Genomic DNA, 21,194 nt, shown 5'->3' on the forward strand with positions numbered 1-21,194 from the left:
ATCAACAACGCTTTTTACAGTATATATATATATATACTGTATGTATTAAAAGCTGATTGATCTCCCATGGTAACACTCCTTATAATTTCTGTCTAGCTTGAGACAATTGTCAAAGTTTTGTATGACATGCACAAAACACAAAAAAAGCCCAAAAATAAACCAGTGATTTTGTGCATTAATGCGGAACATTCTGTGGTCACATGAGAATAGGAGATTATACATGTATACAGACACGTGCATTGAGGAAGTGAACGATTTGGAAACTTATTTTATCTACATATAGTCTGTCTGTGTGTAAGGATTAAATGAACACAATGTTGCATACACTCGATCAAATACAGACCCGCTTGAGAAATATCAAGTTACTCATTTGGTAAGGTAGAAAAAGAAAAAAAAATCAGATCAAAGACAAAAAGCAAAGCGGTGATGGCTGCTAAACCATTTCACATTTCTTCATCCCCCCCACAGAAATTCAAACCGTGCAGTGAATGACTATTTCGCCCCAAAATAAAAGCCTCAATAATTTGACTATCGATGCGCCATTTTTCGGCACCGTCGTGAGGAGATGCGCTGTACATAGATAATGCTCCCCTTAAGACACTCAGCAGCTCCCAAATATAAGTTACAAGAAAAGCTCACTATTTTTTTTTGGCTTTTTTTACTTTCTTTTTCCACCGCACTTGATAAATCATGACTGGAGAGAGAGATTTTTCATTCCATTAACGATCCTCTCAGTAGCAGATTGGTTGTGAGGGTATACGGTGGGGTTCCGCAAATATGCGATGGTTTTTTTTTCATTAATTCTCTCCTTAGTCTTCTTGCTTCCTCTTGGTTCTTTCGTATGTCACTACCTATGAGAGCCTCGCACATCATCGGGTAAGTGTTACTTACGCACCGATGGACTTACAGATGTCTGTAAGGGGGGTGCCTTAATTTGGGGTCCTTCCGAGTGGAAGACAGGTGTACGTGGATATTGTACTGTACGAATGTATGTTACATTTTAAGAGTGATACAAGGAAGTGCGGGGGGGGGGGGGTAGGGAGGATGGGACAGACAAAGAATCAACTTGACAAAGTGTGACCTGACTCCAAATGTGATATCAGATATTGCCAGTGGTGAAGACTGCATAGTTTTACTCCCATTTCCCTCCCTTATTTCCCTTGCTTTCCCCTATAATTATTCATATTATATTAGATTAAATTTTATCATATATTATTAGAATTATATGGTACTAAACAGCAAGGAATAAAAGATTAAAAGATATTCATTTTGTAAACCTATAATAGGATAGGCAGCACCTAGTACAAGTACATCGACAATATAAACTATGAGGATGATACAACCCGCATACGTGGTTCCCCGCCCCCCCCCTCCTTAATAATTTACGGTCCTACTCTTTCAAACTTTATGATCCCCACTTGCATTTGCAATTGGTGGTCGACCCCAACTTTTGTGGTTTCACTGACTAAGTTGGTTTGCAAAGTGACCCACTCTGTTTATCTCGAGCTACAAAAATTGTTTTCAGAAATGAAACCTTCTACAAACACATTATATTTTTCCAGCGAGTACTTATGAAAGATCACTCCTACATGCCCCACCCCCCCACCCCCTTTGAGGGAAGTTATCGGAGGAAATTATTCTCATAAATGAAAAACAAATAGATTCTGAGAAACTGATTGAGGTTAACGTCAGAGAATATTCTCTCTGCTTTTCCGTCAGTTTAATATCACGAATGATACTGATACTTAAAACAGCCATCATTTACATTTAATCTTATAAAATGAGGAAAGCAATTTGAAAATTCAAAACTTTGTTTAACCTGAGGCCCATTAAAGTTATAATTAATGCATTAACTCACCCGTTGGGCGATGCACAGCATCATTCGAGACAGATATGTAAATAAACACTGACATCTTTAAATAACCAGAAATTGGTGATCAAAGTTTAATTTGAAAAGGGAGAAAAGTTTGTTCAAAATATCACTTTGCAGTTCCGAGAAATCATATTCCTTTTATTTCCCTTTAAATACATGGGGTTTTTTGGTTTTTGGTTTTTTGCTTTTTGTAGTTTCATTTTTTTTTTTTTCCTTTCAGACATTTGATTCACAAGTATATATATTAATGCCCTTTTTTAAATTTAAGGGCTAACACTTCAGTATAATATGGAAATTTAGTATAACAAAGGTAAATGACCGCTACATAGTAGTTTCCATGTATATATACATGCATACTACAGTTTGTCATATTACAGTCAGTTACGATAAAGTTTAATGCCATTTTTTTTTTCTGACATTTGATTCACAAATATATATATATACTAATACCATATTTTGTCCTTTTCAATTTATAGGGTAACACTACATTAGACTTTGAAAATTTAGTACAACAAAGGTAAATGACCGCTACACAGTCACCATACATGCATACTACAGTTTGTCATCATATTACAGTCAGTAACGATAAAGTTTACTGCCAACCTTTTTTTTTTTTTTTTTTGGCTTTCTTTCATTTGATTCAGTATATTTATACACTAACGCCATTTTTTGTCCTATTCAATGTAAGGGGTAACACTTCAGTACACTTTGAAAATTTAGTACAACAAAGGTAAATGACCGCTGACACCAGTTACCATGTATGTATACTGCAATATGTCCTATTACAGTCAGTTATAATAATAATAATAATAATCAGCAGTTATTTTTACGACGCTTTAAGCGACCACAAATGTGGGAGAAACCCGCAAGGGCTTATGGATTACAACTTACACGTCGGGTGGCTTCCAATTCAACATTGTAACTCAAATTTGGAATCTTTTCAATTTTAGAAAGTCATTTCAGATGGGAAAACCGTAGATTGCACTTGGATGAAAAACCCACCTTACTATGAACCGGCCGGGAATCGAACCCCAAACCTCCCGATTGCTAAGCCTCATTGCTTCAAATGCCACCGCCTTTATCCACTCGGCCACAGCACCGGTTATGATAAAGTATACTGCAAAAGCATGCCATTCCCTTACCTGGAGACTATTCTAACAAGCACTTCCCATGCTTCTTCACCATTTTCTTTTGTTTCTTTTGTTGTGTTTTATTTGTTGTGTTTCATTTGTTGTTTCTTTTGTTGTGTTTTTTGTTGTTTCTTTTGTTGTTTCTTTTGTTGCTTCTTTTGTTTTGGTCTTTGTTGTTGTTATTTTCTTTGTTTCATTTGTCTTACATTGTTTCATCTTCTTCTTCTTTGTTTCCTTAGTTCAATTTTTTTATTCGCCATTTTTTTTTTCCATCTGTTGTTTTTCTCCTTTTTGCTGATGATGTTTTTTGCTTCTACGGACAATCAAGTGCAGTACGAACATTCCGTATCGTACTTATAATTGACATCATCCTCTAATCTGCCAATTAGTAAATAGTTAATTGCCTAATGCCTTATCCCTTAATCCCTAATCCCAACAATTTGCAAGGTTCATTTGAAAGTTTAAATTTGCACTAAGTATGCCTCGTTATGCAGGTACAGTACTGTCACACTTTGGAAGAAGAAGAATATTAGGAATGGAAATTTTAAGGGAGATTAAACTGCTCTATTTTAAATTCAGATCAGAGGAAAGGATTTTTGGAGAGCTTAGCCATTGAAAGACATTAGTTTACATATGATTAATATGTACACCACAGTATTAAATGGCAATATATATTTTCTGTGTCTCAAGAGGTAGATGCTATTTTTTACATCTACTGTAAAGAAGACTTTACTTGGATAAATGAGGAAAGACTAAAGGACCCACTAAGAAATGGCAGTAACAACCATGTCTCCTAAAACTTAAGTCCGCCTACTGCTTTAATTTCAATCTATCGCTATACCCTCTCGAGGGTTTGCGGTTCAAACCAATCCTCATCTCGATGGGTTGATGTTCAATCGAGTTACTTTCAAAACTACCGATCGGACAAGAACTCACATTTACTTCTAAATTTAAAAGCCCACCCTCTGGAAGAATCAAACATGAGATCGATAAATGTTAAGCAAAACGATTATGACTTTCTTTTAGTCTAATTCATCTTGGGCTCTGCTATTCACTTAAAACATTTTCCCAATCCCTCTCCCCCCCACCTCCCAACCCCCCCCCTTGGATAAAACTGACTAACTAATCTTTGAATTTTATGTGTAGACAAAGGAATGAGAGACTATAAATTGATGTCCCAGTTTCTCGAAAGATAATTTGATTACCAGCCGGATCGACATGTCGCCCATCATCGGCTGTGATCCATTTGACGGGTTTTCATCGTATATATGACTAAACTATCAGGTATCGCAGGTATTTAGCATATGCGCAATTCATTAATTTATATTCCCGCGGCAGCAGAATCCCACGAGCGACCGATGGAAGTCTGCATCCCATTCTCGTGAAGTACGAGACATGTTTATCTATCTAACATAAATCCTGGAGCAAAGAGACACAGATGAGCGTAGTGTGTGCCTACAGTATGTATGTACATGGATGTAGCATGTCCGCTACGGTACAAGTAGAAGTAATAAATTAAAGGGTGCAGAAAACATTTCAAGTATTTATTTACACGAGGAAAAAAACCGAAAGCGGAAGAACAAGACAAGGAAAAGGGAAAAGTTGCGTAAAGACCTGACAACAGTCGAGTGTGTATTGTCTGATGTTGGAATCGTCATGACAACACTGTATCAGTCACGCTATCTTTAAAGCCCTGTCCTATACAGTACTATATACATTTATATATATATATATGTGTGTGTATGTAAAAACTGCAGTAAGACACGGTAGTACAGTACGTATCGATGAAATCCTGGATATTTGAAGAGTAGCTCGAAGCTTGCGAGCTTCCTTAAATGGAAAGTGAGCATGTTTATAGATACATATCTATGTGACACAACAAACATGTAATTAAATCAAGGAAGTCATGTGTTCCTCATTTGCAAATCTAGTCTGGGCTTTGTTTTATCACGTTGTTAAAAAAGTCTGACATATTTCCCCTAACAAGTGTTTAATGTCCCGTTTAGGGAAATATGTCAAAATAATCATAAAAATTGACAGAGACTAGAATATTTCTAGCAAGAATTGTTGGTTACTTACAGTATCAAAGGTAGGGATGGACTGGATACAATAGATCAAAGGGCAAAACATTATCTGTTTGTTTTGATTTCTAATCATTCATCAGTTCTGGGAGATGGGGCGAGTGGGGGTTAGGTAAGGGGATGGGGACAGGAAGGGAAGGGAAGGGAGGAAAACATGGATGAGTGATGAATATGAGATGGAGGAAGGGGGAGAGAGTTTGTGATACAGAAAAGGAGATGTATTTAGGCAGGTGGGTGTGGTAAATTCCTCTAAATTAGGCTTTTGTTGTAGGTCATGTGTGGTGGGTAGAAGATGACGACGATATTTGGCAAATCCATTTGAAGCAAATTTTGGGGTAATGTCAGTGCTACATTACTTATTGTTGTTACTAAAGGATATCAGACAAATGACATGTTAGGCAACATACATCCAGTCATTCTTTCCTTAGTTGTGTAAAGTAGTTTGTATTTATGCATGTGGATGTGTGTTATTTCCTCAAATGCCATGAAAAACTAGCAACCTACTGTAGTTTAAATTCAAATAATTCGTCTTACTGCACTGTTTTTCTGTTTGAACTAAGATTGTATTTCATGTCAATCTTACCGGTCATAGTTACCGGTTTAACTCAACCGGTCATCGAGGGCGCACGGTGCTAAAAGGTTACCAGTTTTTCTACAGGCATGGTAGATAGAGGGTGCGAAGGTTGTGGGGAGACAGGTAAGTGAAGAACGAAGTAAATATGACATGTAAGGCAACATACATCCAATCATTCTTTCCTTAGTTGTGTAAAGTAGTTTGTATTTATGCATGTGGATGCGTGTTATATTCATCAAATACCATGAAAAACTAGTAAAAACTAGTTTAAATTCAAATAATTTGGCAAACCTCGTCTTACTTCACCGTTTCTTCTGTTTTGAACTAAAGATTATATTTAATGTTATCCTACACATTCCGAGTTCCCTAACAGCTGATTGACTGTTCACGTACAAGCTCTTCGAGTGAAACCACCAGTAGGCTACCCTCGCCTTCAGGTATACAACATGTACTTCACAGTGTCGTCTACTGAAATCCTGAGGAAATTCACAGAAACTTCATACGATACACACTATATCCAAACAGAAATGCATTGATGAGGAAAAACTTATTCCTCACGGCTAACACAGAGGGCGTTCATCTCCCAGATGTATATCTGTTCTAGATAAATACGTAGAACTACTTTTAGACGGATCCTCGCGAATGCATTTAGGACGAAAACAACAAGAGACGGGTGACCGAGAAATCTTTGGAGGATGCTGATAACGCATCTTCTGATATGCCCTGCAGAGGTCATTCACAGTTCAGCTGGTTTTTATTCAGTCAAGTGCTGAAGACAGACCCAGATACAGAAAAAAAAGGCAGGGAAAGTATCCCGTTGTGTAGAAACAACTTTAGGGAGTTTAAAAGCTTGGAGAATGTACATGTTGACAATGTTTGAAGCAGTTTAATATGTTTACTGGATTTAATATTGGTATTACAACAGTTTGGGCATATATGAATATGTTTAGTATACCTATACAGTAACTTACAGCATGTTGTAACTCGAGTTCCATGCCTACACGCCGATCTTGTTTATATATAGATGTGTATATGTATGTAGATGTATGTAATATACTATAGGCACTGATGAATGTACACATATATTGTATGTGTGTATGATTCAGTCCTCCATATTACTTTAACAGACCATCTCATATAGACATTAAAATAAACACCGTTTCATATATATTTTCTTACACAGGAAGTGAAGTTGTTGTTTGTTTTCAATATAGAGCGCACTCAGACTACTGTGCACACAGGGTAAAGCTTGTCATAGGGAACCTTCCGTTAAAAGATTATTGTATTAATACAGGTTATCAAGATTTACATTCAGGCATTGTCAGAAGATTTTACCGACATTAGGTTGTCTCAGGGATAACTAATATTGGTAAAAGTCATAATCATTGCTCATTCTGCTGTCAATCTGCTATTACAGTTGTTATCCACATGATTGAGACATGTAATTGTCCATAGAATCCTCATTGGCTGGATATGATTCCAAAAAGCCTTCAGGAGAGAAGTTTTGAAGCCTTCATTCTAAAAAAAATTTAAATTTGGTACCAATACTGAACTTGACCTTTAAAGGTCAGTGGTGCTGGTAAAAGTGCCTTAAAGCTGTATTGATATATACATTCCATTTAATTGAAACACCTGTCATAACATGTTTATTAACAACTCTTTAAATTCGCTCTTTCTCCACCAAAGGAGCTATATAATTCCTGTAAAAAAGAAGTACCTCATATTATAATACTTTGATTGTAGGGAACCTGTCAAAAGTAAAACTTCTTATTCAGGCCATTATGATATGCATTCTTTTGTATATGTTTTAAATGGAATGCAGCTTTTCAAAAAGTGGAAATGTTTGAAGCAACAGGTTGCATTTCTAGCCTACTATCTTTAACAATTAAAATGCCTTTTCAAGAGAAGCTACATTAAGCATTGGTTGGTTGTCTGCTTAAATCTTGATAGAGATTATTACTTTTCAAAATACAGTTATGCACACCTAACCTACCATAGTCTTCTATTTGATACACCTAGCCTAGCCTGTTCCACGTATAAGATTCGGGACTATACCGTTTGTCTTGTTCAATTGATTTTATCAATAGTTATTGATGGAAAAAATACCAACTAATTACTTACTTTTGTGACAAAAAGAAAGACTAGAATGACTTAAAATTTGCATCGATAAAACTTGACTCTATCAGGCAATAATAAGTATGAAATTCTGAATCACAACCAGTGGCTTTGAGGAGCATGTTACAATGAAAAATTGCAAAACATCCCACAAACAATCCTAAAACAAAAAATTAATTTCCCAAACCTACAATAAAAAGAAAAATCCCCCAAATCATCAAATATACCATGTATCATATGGTATTGCTAATTTAATAAGCAAACAACTTTATTTCATATATATATATTTAAAATGTTTGTTGCTAAGGTCATGAACCGAAAAAGTTATAAATGAATTATAATCGTCAAAGTATTTTTTTTTCTTTTCTTATTTTATCAATGCAAATTTAATATGAGTTCAACCATGGAGCTATCTGTTTATAGCTCCATGGTTCAACAAAACAATAGGAACATTGACCCTACTGTATAAGCATTAGTTACAGCAAACAAAGAAGGGAGAGAGGCAAATATTATTGACTGATTTAATCCCTGAAGAACTGTGTCATGCAAACACAAGTTCAAAGAAACTCAATACCAATTATGCAGGATACAGATTTTAATAGACATAGCCAATTATATAATACCATACATACCCCCCCCCAGTACACCATATAAACGCATTACAAAGCTTATAGCCTCGATAATATGCCCCATTACAAAAGCTAGATAGAGGCTGGCCCGAGGGAAATATGAATGCACAACACAGGAATAGTGTGATCAAACTATTAAATCTGTCCCATCTTCGACCCTAATCTATAACGAGAAGATTGACACCGCTTCTGTCAGTAATTTCCTAAAGGAATCGACACTAATAGAGAGGATCAAACAGAATAAGAACCCCCCCCCCCTAACATTAAATATTGCCTGCAGCAATCTTTTACACTCTGGAGACCATTTGAAACATAATTCATGTTTGTTTGTTTTTCCCTGAACCTGAACGTGAAGTACTGTACTAGCGGATGGATGGGTAAATGTCGTATTTAAGTAAGAGGTTGATAATTTGGGGGGCTCTCTGATAGGAAACCTGATCTGAACAATATTTAGCTACACTTATATATTTATACACTATATTTATCTCATATCAAAGAGTTAGAAACTGAGGTTGATAAATTCTGGTGCTCTAATAGGAAATGGACTTTGGTATTAGTACTACACCACAAAAAAATAACTTTAAAAAAAAATTGTCATATGATTCCCAATAACATACAGTAGATACACAAGAATAATGAAACTTCCTTGTAATTAAATCTGAGTTTGATAGAATGAGGAAAATACATGTCAACCTGCAAATAGATCAAAACACCAGGTGCGGGGGGGGGGGGGGGGTGGAGGGTACAGCGTTAAAAGGTTGAACCACATTTGGCTCTAGGCATGGAAGGTCATCAGAGTGAGGCTGACAAGAATGTGAAGGAGGCAAATATATGAGGAACACCCAATCAGGACCTGGGAGGTTCCACCCATTTGAAGATGGCAGTTTCCATTAAAGCTTTACACAGAACTTTTCAGCTTCGGTATCTGACAAATGGGAAAAGATTCTCAGTTGTCATTTTGAATGGTTGCATGGGGGGGATGGACTTATGCGACAAGGGTGGTGGGACAAGCATGGTGTGGTTTGGTAGGGATGGTGTGGTATAGTAGGGGTGGTTTGGTAGTGATGGTGTGGTGTGGTGTGATGTGGTAGGGTAGTATGGTGTTGTGGTAGGGTGGTATGGTAGGGATGGTGTTGTGTGGTGTGGTGTGGCAAAGGCAGTACGAAAGAATAAACAAGGCAGTTACTTGACTGTAAAAGTGTGATAACGCACACGACTGCTGTACGTGAAAGTAAACAAACGCTAGGACAACGCTACACTAAAGTGCGGGCCTAGCCACGCTTCGTGAACAACGTTCACATGGCAAACAAGAAACGTTCGAAAATCACGAAAAAAGAAATGTTTTATTAGACAAGAAGCAGTTCAAACTTGCAGGACGTTGAACAGATGAAATAGAATTACAAAAACAACGATATTAGTATACGAAGTGATTGAAATCTTAAGCTTTATTAAGAGCAATGAAAGAGCAATACTTGCGCAAAAGGCTGGCAATTACGGAAGGGAGATGGCCACACTCACATACAGACAATTGCCAGATGCTAGAGCGAGGTTAATACGGTAATGCATAGGTTATATGAGGTGAGGGAGTACGCGCTGTAAATTTATATAATCTACACACCATAATAATTATGATTGGATGAACATTTCTCATTGTGCACAAAGAATCTAAGCGAGGACGGTCTGACAACAACTGAAGCTCAATGACATACTGTACTGTAATGTACGCCCCTCCATATCTCTCTCTTGCTCTATATATACAGTACGCCCCTGGAGGAAAACGCATTCAGCTCAAGGACGTACTGTACTGTAATGTATGCCCCTTAATATCTCGCTCTTTATATATATATATATATATATATATATATATATATATATATATATGTACACCCCTGGAGGATAATGCATGTTAAGCTACAATCCGTCAGGAAATGTGTGATAAAGGATATTAGTCAACTCCTTTCTTTGTTGATTATAGTGCCTTTAAACAACTGTTGTTGAATTTGGCTCAATATAAATCTTTTCTGATTTGATTGATTGATTGATATAGATCCTGATATATTGGATGCATTATAACAGAACATAGAATAATGAATGTGGTATCTCATTGCGAAATGCTATGCAAGTAAACAAATATGAATAAACCAAATAACAAATTCCGAGTTTGAAATCTTTTTATGAAATAATTAACAGATTTGGTTCACACAAACATATTGTTCGTTGTTCTCTCTTTAAGCATTATTATTTTTCTCTTTTATAGACATTTTCTACATGTTGGGGATATCCAGGAATAACTAACTGTGGTGTCATGTTGCTAAAATGATAATTGCGTAGAACTGTACAAATTATGCAAAGAAGTATCTGAGTAGTTTTTGTGTACTCTGAAAATTATTTTCTAAGAAAAATAATGCCGGAAACTGCCATGTCCACAAGAACATGAGCGCTGCATTATATTATATCTTCCTGTACAGGCAGAATGCAAACATGCTTTGCTGAGGATAAACCAATCAAATGACTTCATATATACTGCTGACTCATTTTGTAGGCTATAGGTAGATTTGAGTGCAGATGTAGAATGGAGACAGGTAAGCAGTGTAAGGATGTGAGTCTCATCTAACTCAAGAGTCATTCTTTAGGAATTTTATTTCCTATACCAACATGCATTGTGGGTAACTGCCATGGTGTTTAAAAGGAAACACAAGCCCAACAATCATCTTTGCCCTTTAAGATTGAGAGAAAGTTGTGAACCCCCCCTCCCTCCCCCTACCCTTGCCCCTCCCCAAACAGCTTAGAAAAACCGATCAAAATAAGTTTTTCTATAACAATGCAATCGAAAAAGGGGAATACTTAAGACAAAGTTGGACCTCAAATGCAGGTCACGATATTTCAACCCTTGGTAAAAAATATAACGAAAGATAATGAGGTCCACAACTAAATGAAAATAAAACAAAATAAAACGAAAACTGTTATCAAACTGCTAATCCACAACAAGTCAACAACTAGGCACTTTGGGGAGTATCATGAGGAAGGGCTTCCAACGGAAGTGACTGGTTGTAAAGGGTGTTCACAGTGTTAAATAATGGATACCAATTTGCTTTAGGCACGTTATAGCGATAGTGCTGAGGTTGCGAGGAGACAGGTAAGCAAGGAGCAAAGTAAGTTCAAATGTTCAAAAGATTAATGCTTTCCATCACATTCTGTTTTGGTAACAGAAACATTTTTTTTCATGCTGGTGTTGGATTTAGCCACTTAGAAACTGTACTAACTACTTAACAAAAACAATCCACATGAATCCAAAATGTGCGATCCATTCAAGTTGTTCCACCTGTATCCAGCATTTACAAAGCACCTTCTTTCACGAAACCATTCCTTCCATAGATTCATTTGATCTAACCAACAGCATTGTGATAAAATTTACTTTGGTCCCAAAATGCGCCAAACTGACTAGTTTGGGTATTTACATATGACAATACTAACCTGTCTCCTATCTACATAAACATTTTCCCATCTACTCAACCTCTCCCCCCCTCATCCCTACCGCCACCCCCACCCACACAATATCCCAGTTTTGCTAAATGAAGATTGAAGACGAGTATGAAAGGTAGAAAGTAAAAAAATGGGATTTACCCCGAGACATTTGCCGGCGGTTCTTCGCGAACGGGTGACGTATTGCCTGAGTGACTGAGACTTTGTCTTCTACAATTCTGAATGTGTGTTAACCACGAGTTCATGTCTTGCTCGCTGGATGCTTCGATGATGAACTCATGGTTCTGGTCGGCCTGGGGAAAAGGAAACATTTCATAGAATGATAGCTCAATAAATAAAACGAAAGAGAAAAGATGACGGAAATATTATCCGCAAAGAAAAACTGGACCTGAAGTGAAATTAAGAGCTCTACTAAAAGCAAATTTGGCTGTATCAGAGTGATAGTGTGGTTAACGTAAGGAGACAGGTAAGTCAATGAAGTTAAAGTTTCAAGAAAAAGGGAACACTTTTTCATCACATATATTTGCGGTTTCATTATTCTTGCACAAAACTTCCACAACATACACTCTCTGCTTGTCTTTTAGGATTTCGGGGGTAACATCCCAAACTTCATACCGAGAATATGATGAGAGGACGATAGAAGGTAGTGGCATATACATTCCTGCAATCCTTACACATACCCCTGCTAAAATAACCAGACACTTGGGGATCAAAATCCACTGGAAAAGCCCCAAAATGCACAGGATACTTATAAGGGCTGGAGTAAAACAGTTTGAAAACTAGTGGAATGACAATGGTGAGTACCAAACAATATCCGAATGGTTATACATTCAAGCGCTTCGACTGGGAAAAAAAGATCCCGTATTAAAAATACACTTCCACACACTTTGGGTGGTAGAAGGAGAAGGAGGGCCACTGACCTGCAGTGACCAGTCATAGCACGGTGCTAAAAGGGTTACCAGATCATGCTAAACACAGTTTGGCAAAGAGTGCTGAGGTTGTGGGGAGACAGGTAAGGAGCCTTTCACACAAACAAATTTGAAGTATCAATAAAGAAAAGAGCCAATCTTTTCACTATGGAGGCTAGCCTCTTTCTGTATAGTCACTGTACTCCTTGGCTCTATAAATACCTGTCTCCCCCATCTTAGCATAAAGCTTTGGGGATTTTGATTATATGGGACAATTACCTTATCCAGGGATGAGCCTGGGGTAAAAAAAAAAGCACGGAACTTTGCAAAAATTGCGGTATAGGCTCCAGTTTGAGTATGCTACAGTGTGTTAGGATAATAGTTTTTGTCCCCGAGGTAGAAAAGAAATCACGGATATTCCGCAAATTCGTGGAAAAAGCTCATGCCTGCTTATCACGAGACTGTCCTGGAAAAACTACCCAAGCAGAGAAGCTCGACATTATTTTCCTTCGTTAGGCCTGGCCCTTAGAAAACTTTAAGTGGTATTTAACACATGTCTGTAAGGCTTAGCATATCATCGAAGACTACTCAAACAAAAATAATACCACTGAAGCAAAAGCTGAGAAATTCTGTTACGCATCATTAATGAATGCGCTGGCTAATGAACTGGACATGATTTGAGCCAATGGCTAAATGAGATTTTGAAAATTATGAAATCTGTCAATCAAAATTTATTTTAAAATTTTCTCGAAATTCGGCATCACAGTATTTTACGGACGACCTGCAGTGGAACATGTTTTTCGGTGATCAATGTGAAATTATGACGAAATTGAAAGCACAAAATGTCAATTTTATTAATTTTTATTAATGCAAAACTATTTTTCATCTCACTATTTGTACCTACCAGAAAACCCTTTCAACAGTCACATTCATTTTTGTGTTATACTTTTCACAAAACACTCGAAACCAAAAGAAAAGGGACAAAAAATACTAAAATGTAAATCGCGTGCCAATTTCTAGATAAGATCAAACCTTATTTTGAACCCCTGTTAGAGTTCAGAATTATAACACTACTGAGAGTCCTCGGCAGATCAAGTTACTACTTGGCCATTTTCAAAATTCTATTCCATAAAGTGGCGAGACGAACTCGTCTTTTCCTCGCTTTTATCTACAGATAAATACCCTCCTTCATTTCTTTTTTGTAACTTTGTTTCTTGTTTTTTACTCAAGAAATTCAAGGAAATTTTGTGAAATATATTCCAATTTGGTACTTATTCAACATTTCAGGATTCCTCAAATCAGTGAGTCATCTCTTCAATGGATCACATCATCTTCTAGAGGGGTGAGGGAGGGTACAGGATGGAATTTTGGTAACATCCATGGTTACCTAGTACTGCATAATGTACCAATTTCCCCCCCTGTCTCCCCCACCCCCCCTGTCCTCTTCAGGTCATTGTCCTCTTCTTTCCAAGTCCAACATTCAGAAAGTTTCTGACATGATTCCGTGGTGAGATTTTTCTATCTAGATCTCCAATCTACCATGTAAACCATTATTGAGAATAGCGCAGGACAAAATCCAAAGTCTGTAACCTCTTCTTATATCTATCAATAACATCAATCACTGGTTAAGTATCCGTTTTTCATTCAGCAAGAAACTTCCCACTCCCAACCCCCCCTGCCACTTCACTCCCCCCCCCAACCATGACAAACCATATCGGCTGTTGCTTGCTACAAGTACCAGTTGAAGCTTGCATTCAATATTTTTTTCCCCAGCTGTATTCTTTTGCATTCCAGCCACCTTTCATATTATTGACCTTATGGTCTGTTTGAATTTAAAAAAAAAACTCAACCAAGCAAATTAAAAACAACTGAAAAGCTGAACATATATCCCTGAGCCCCCAAAACCTACTATAAAATAAATTTTATTTTGAGACTAAAAGTGTAGGAAGAGAAAATCCCCCCTCCCTCTTAGATTAGAGGAATCACATTTCAATAAATAGTGTGCATGAATTAAATGAACAAAATTGAACAAAATATAAAAACAGACAGCAAAAGTTTCTGACTGGGTGATTTTTATACTCAGGGAGGCCACATATAGTTTATTGCAACCCCTTGAATTATTAAAGCAAACCTTTGCTTTATTAAAACCAAAATTACATATTTATATGAATTTCTCGACCATGCAATGTTTATCAGAGCTCTTCTATAATTAAGACTAGAGAAAAGACAAAAGCAATTTGAAAGATGTCTCCACAGTACAGAGAGCATGAAGGCTGTCAGCATAAGTTTAAAGTCTGTATGAATGTATACATAAACATCCAACATATACAGTAAAACTTCATAACTGTGCGGTATACAATCAATTTTTTAATCTGTGACCCCAATTTCCACCTTCATCATCTTGGCACTACCCCCCCCTCCACCCCAGTGGCAGATGGTGTGTCCTGGGGAAGGGGTGTATGGTACAGAAGGAGGTTTTCTCCTTTTTGAGAGATTTGTGTATATGATGAAAGCTGCTTAACTGCAAAATGGTGTTTATATTGTACATTTTTCGAAGTGATATGTACATATTTTTTCCACCAGTTGATTCTTTCACACAAATATTGGGCAATTTTGTGTTTTCTTGTGAAGTTTTGGAAATTGTTGGCAACCCTAGATATAATACGCAGCACGTATGGATAGGAAACAGAGGAATAAAGTAATAACAGGTGTGGTTGAGGAGTACAGACTAAATTGCTTAAATCTTTATAATTATTCAAATCAATCCAATGTTCTCCTCTCTCATGTTAAAACAGCAAATTCACTATCAAACGATGATGGTTTTACCTTGAGAACAAATGTATTGTCTTTGCCAGGAACTTCAAGGGGCGTTGCTTGTCGTACTTCATGGATGAGAAAACAGAAGATGCCATTCCTGGGTTTGGTGGACTGTTGAAGAAACAGAGGAAAATCATTGAAAGAGGATGGGTTATTACCAGAATTGCCACAAGTAACTACCGGCAGGATTGATATATATCCGTTTCAGTTGTTTCGATAGCCTGAGACAATTTCACCTCTAAAAATGATGAATACTTTCCTTGAGATTAGTCCTTTTTTTTTTACCTTTTTTTTTCCTTCATTAAGTGCTTTCATCATTCAGTAATTGACTTATTAAGTTACTTATTTATTCAATCACTCACTTATATATTTTATTGCTTTGGTAACAATAACAAGGACTGAGTTGTACCTTCCCATTGGATAACCCAATTTGTTATTTGGACTGTAAGCATAAGTTATAAAGTCCAGCTTTTCCTTAGTATGAGAGGCATATAGAACCAACTACAACTTTCTTAATAAAAACCAGACCTTCAGATAGCTGTAGGCCTTTAGCACCCCTAGAACACCCTCAGTTTTGTAACTAAATTTTGAATTGAAAACTCACACCTACGGAGGTAGTTCAAAGCGGAAGGAGGCCTCTCTCCCTCCAAAAATAATTTTAAAAAAATAGTACAGACTGCTATTTCCATACAATATACATCCCAATTCACAAATAAATTCTGTAAGACTTTTGTTTAGAGTGCTCACATATGTACATATGCATATTCATTGCCCAGAGCTACCAAGATGGACGACGAGCAAAGTCACTTTTTACTTGTTATCACTAATTTCCTGAGTCAATCAGCTCCGCTGGAGTAGCAGGAAATGAAGATCTATTCGCCGGTGCTTCAGATTGAGATATTGTTGCAGGGAAGGCAACAGAAGCCAACACTGTATTTCTATATATATATATATACCCATAGGCTTTTATTTTGGTGATCATTCAAAACAAGGCATGACTGCATATCATAGACATCATTAAAACGCAATCTCCTTTTGCACCACCTAGCGATGACGAGCTGATCGGTTGGTTACATGGGATAACTGGCAGCTTTTAGCATCGCTGCTAATTAGGTATAATCTTCACTTGTAGTGGAAGATAATACTGTACCTTCAATATAGCTCATTGGGCTATTTATAGTATATAATGTGATCGATCAAATGATCAGCTTTTTCTGATAAATCAATCTTCACTGTTCGTTACCAGCTGCGAAGACTGAAACGAATGGGCTTAGATTTATGTATGAAAAGTAAAGCAGAGGATGAATATTTAACTCATTCTGAGATCTACATAGTTCCGGACATGTGTCCACAAACTGATTGGGAGGTCTACACAGACCTACACCTGGGAGGTCTACACCAGACATAAGGAGACCTACACAGCATTCACTGATTGGGAGATCTACACAGCACCAGATGTATCCACATTCACTGATTAGTTCTAAATAGCACCGGACGTATCCACATTCACTGATAAGGAGACCTACACAGCACCAGACATATCCACACTAACTGATATGGAGATCTACACAACACCGGACGTATCCACATTCACTGATTGAGAGGTCTACATAGCACCAGACATATCCACACTAATTGATTGGGAAATCTACACAGCACCATACATATCCACACTAACTGATTGGGAGATCTACATACACCGGACGTATCCACATTCACTGATTGGGAGATATACACAACACCGGATGTATCCACATTCACTGATTGGGAGGTCTACATAGCACCGGACATATCCACACTAATTGATTGGGAGATCTACAGCACCGGACATATCCACATTCACTGATTGGGAGACATGCACAACACCGGACCTATCAAACTGTGAATACTGAGGTGGTTGCAGCATAACGTAGGATATGTAGCAAAGGATTATAAAGTTTGATAATTAATAGGTGACCTTTTTGAGTTTTACTAGCATTGTTACTAGATGAGGACTGAGCCATGACCTACCAGACACTCTTACCCCCCTACCTCCCAACCCCACCACCCCCACTCCCCCCCCCCCCCCCACCCAGCATCCGTGCTCAGAATGTACAAAAGCTATCTCGGACTATTAAAGGACTTAATGTTAGATAAAAATAACATCAGCAATCTCTCTTGGCAAGCTCCCAATGCTGTAGATACAATATCATCCATCTAGAAAATCCTGATATCCACCGAACAATTTATGCAACCCATTTTTGGGACCATCGACCTACGTCACCCCCAGGCATATCATAAAACAAACTGTTGCAAAACCAGGAAATTCTCTTTCAAATTCTGTGTTGTTTGAATTTTCTTGGCCTAGATGCACCCAAATTAGTTTAGACAGTGTGCAAATCTATCTAGTTACTGAAAATAACTTCCTAAAATAAGCTCTGTAGAGGAAGGACTGAGGTTGGCTTAATAAATAATGTGTCCTCTCTGACGTCAATAAGGATTGCTTCACAGTTGGGAGGCTAAATTGTTTTAAAAAAAAACATGACATTCTACTACAGCAGAAAGATACAACTTTTGTGGGTTATGTAATTGTATTTGGGACATTAGTTATAGGTACATAACTTGTGGTTGATGGAACAGAACCCCCTTCTCTTGCTACAACCACAAGTATGTACTGCTTATAACTAATGGGCCCCCTTGTCCACGGTTATGCATTTCCAAGAAACATTACCTTGAACATTCCTCCTGATCATGTCACATGTTTAAACAATAAACAAGGAAGAAACAGTACGTTTATCTAAAAATAAAGATGTGGAAGTTCTACATTTCTTTTAAAATTGGTTGCCAAAGTATCACAAGGAAATGAGACATGCCTATAAAATCTTGCCCATTAACTAGATGGGAAAGTAGCAAAATCACCCTACCTCTCTCCACCCCAACCCCACACATTAACCACTACTTCACAACCTCTCTCTGCTCGTCTCCAGTCTCCCTTCCCCCCATCATCCCATCCCTTTCTAACCTCCCTGACCCCTCCCCTTTCATCCCCAGTGTCAACCAGTCATTTTTTGCACTCCCACTCCTTTGCACTTTCTCACCCCCCTCAAACTTTCCTATCCCTCACCAACCCTTTTTAATTACGGTCGCCATGGTCGCATTGGCGACCACAATTCTCGGCTGGCGATGAGAATTTCTGGAAAAATTAATGCTAGTCGCCAGACCTATAATACTGTGGCGATCAGTTTTTGCAACTGAAAATTTTACCATGATGAATTTAAATTGTCACGAAACTGTTCAAAATTTTAAAATGACAAGTTAGAGTAGCTATATTATGTGATAAAATGAAATGAGATTTAATCTGTCTTACAATCTTTAAAAAGTTTAACTTACAAAACTGTCGATATTATGAAACAAACTACGTCGCCAAAGCCCCGTTTCTAGACTGCCTAACAATGAACAGCGTGCACTTTACGTACATCAGTTTACAACTGCATTGTTTAACCCTGGTAGGCTACATGTGCTGCAAATTTTACCAGGTACCTTGCCAAGCAAGTTGCAACCCCCTGTCTAACACCTGTTTGTTAACATTTTTGGCACGTTTCCAAAAAAACATTTCATGGAGTAAACTATTTTGACTCCACTCTAGAATTAATTAGGTCAGTCAGTAAAGGATCGGTAAAGTTATGCGAAATATTATCTTAGACCTTCAAGAAAAGTAGGTAAATATCCCCGTAACATGAAGGTAAGTAAAAAAAACCTAAAGCCAACCGACTCATCCGCATGAACAAAACAATCTTTTCCCCATGATACACGAGGCACAGTCTATACCATACAGACATAGTACGATACCATGGCCCCGATAGCTACGGTATGGCCATATTTATAAAAGTAAACCTTGCAATCCCATGTTTTAGGCCACTTGGCATGATTAACTAAATGCTAAATATTGTTTCCATGTCCTTGTAGAGAACGTCAACTTCGCAAAATACAATTATAGTTGTGTTTTTGTTGTTACGTGAAATCCGTAACCGACGAAGTGGTTAGGCTATTTACTATACTCTTAACTATGGTAGGATAATAATTTTTTCTTTTTTTGGGGAATTCTAGAAAATACTTTCTTTCCCCCGCTTAACACCAGATGTGGTCTTATGGTTAATTCATAAATGGGTGTACTAGGCCTTGTTTACATGACATTAGTTGCATTTAGCACGATATGCCAGTTTCGCGTGAATTTTTCGATAGTATTTTGCTCGATCTTTCGTAAAATTTGAAAGGTGTACCAACTTACTTTTCGTACACAATTGGTAATTTCTCTACTGATTTTCAGAGTTTTGTTCTCTATACAGTGAATGTAGTAGAGGACGGGTTTTAACGAAGTTCAAAAGTCAGTCAATGAAGTTGATAAACTTGATTTCTTTTCAACTTTCTTAACCATATGGAATGCTAGAATAACATTTACACATAAAACGGAGAAAGGATAATTGCATTTTTTTCCCACATTTATTTCAAATTTCTTTCCCAAGAAGTTATCGTCATTGGTTCAATCCTCAAAAAATATCGTCTTGAAGAAAAATTATCACGATAATAATAATTTTCGATATATCGCCCAACCCTATTAGCCTATACGTCTTAATACGATTCTGTGCACGTACACATGTACAGTCTAGTGCTACTCGATGTTGAGCCTAGGCCTAGTGTTTTTTGTAGTAATATTTAGCATATCAAAGTGGCGATCACATTTTCATTCTGGGCGACCAGAATTTGGGAAAAATAAAGATCTAGTCGCCACAGGATTTTCCTCCTGGCGACCTCATTCACTGGGGAATTAAAAAGGGTTGTCCCTCACATTTCTCCAACCTCTCCCATCTCCTCATGTCTCTCTGCTCGTCTCCAGTCTTCCTTCCCCCCATCATCCCATCCCTTTCTAACCTCCCTGACCCCTCCCCTTTCATCCCCAGTGTCAACCAGTCATATTTTGCACCCCCACTGCTTTGCAGTTTCTCACCCAACTCAAACTTTCCTATCCCTCACATTTCCCCAACCTCTCCCATCTCCTCATGTCAGAAATAATACATGCAACAATTACCCAAAGAAAATTAACAATGGCCAGTCTAGCAAATAACTGGAAACAAGGGAAGCATGTGCACCATATATGTAACCAAAAATTAGTTCGGTTTTGTCGCCTTTTAAAAGCTAAACTAGTTTACAACAATAATATATCTATGATCTTCTCTCCCAGAATGAAAGCAGTCATTATGTTCATATAGTTGGCTCCTTTGTTTGGCCTCTAATTTAAAAACAAACAAAAACAAAATACAGCCTTCCCAGGTAGCACTTTACTATTTAAAGCCCACCTTTCCTTTGAGAAGACTGGAGATATCTGAAGTGTACTTTATCACGGGTGCGAAATAAGATTCGTGAATGGACGCTTCAGTGACCCTCGGTTGTCACCGAGGAGAACCATCAAAGGTGGAGACGAGAAGCATTTCTTTCCGAACACAGTCAGGATTGTTGACTGTCTCTAGACCTACAGCAAGAGGCCATTGGCGTAAACATGAAAGCTCTGACAAATCTCTAATTTGTTCCTTTGACTTTCTGCGAATGT

The 21,194-nt window shown here is 37.6% G+C and overlaps 1 protein-coding gene across 3 annotated transcripts in view; it reads right to left on the minus strand.

Moving 5' to 3' along the window:
• Positions 1-21,194, minus strand: part of LOC139981328 (SH2B adapter protein 1-like) — a 67,921-nt gene that overhangs the window by 21,484 nt on the left and 25,243 nt on the right. For all 3 annotated transcript variants that reach the window (XM_071993663.1, XM_071993662.1, XM_071993661.1), the window contains exons 3-4: positions 15,620-15,721; positions 12,027-12,178 (exon numbers count right to left, since the gene is read on the minus strand). In XM_071993663.1, the coding sequence (XP_071849764.1) occupies positions 12,027-12,178; positions 15,620-15,721 (254 nt within the window). The remainder of the gene's footprint in view (positions 1-12,026; positions 12,179-15,619; positions 15,722-21,194) is intronic.

The sequence above is a fragment of the Apostichopus japonicus genome, chromosome 15 (genome assembly GCF_037975245.1).
Source record: "Apostichopus japonicus isolate 1M-3 chromosome 15, ASM3797524v1, whole genome shotgun sequence".
NCBI lineage: Eukaryota > Metazoa > Echinodermata > Holothuroidea > Aspidochirotida > Stichopodidae > Apostichopus > Apostichopus japonicus.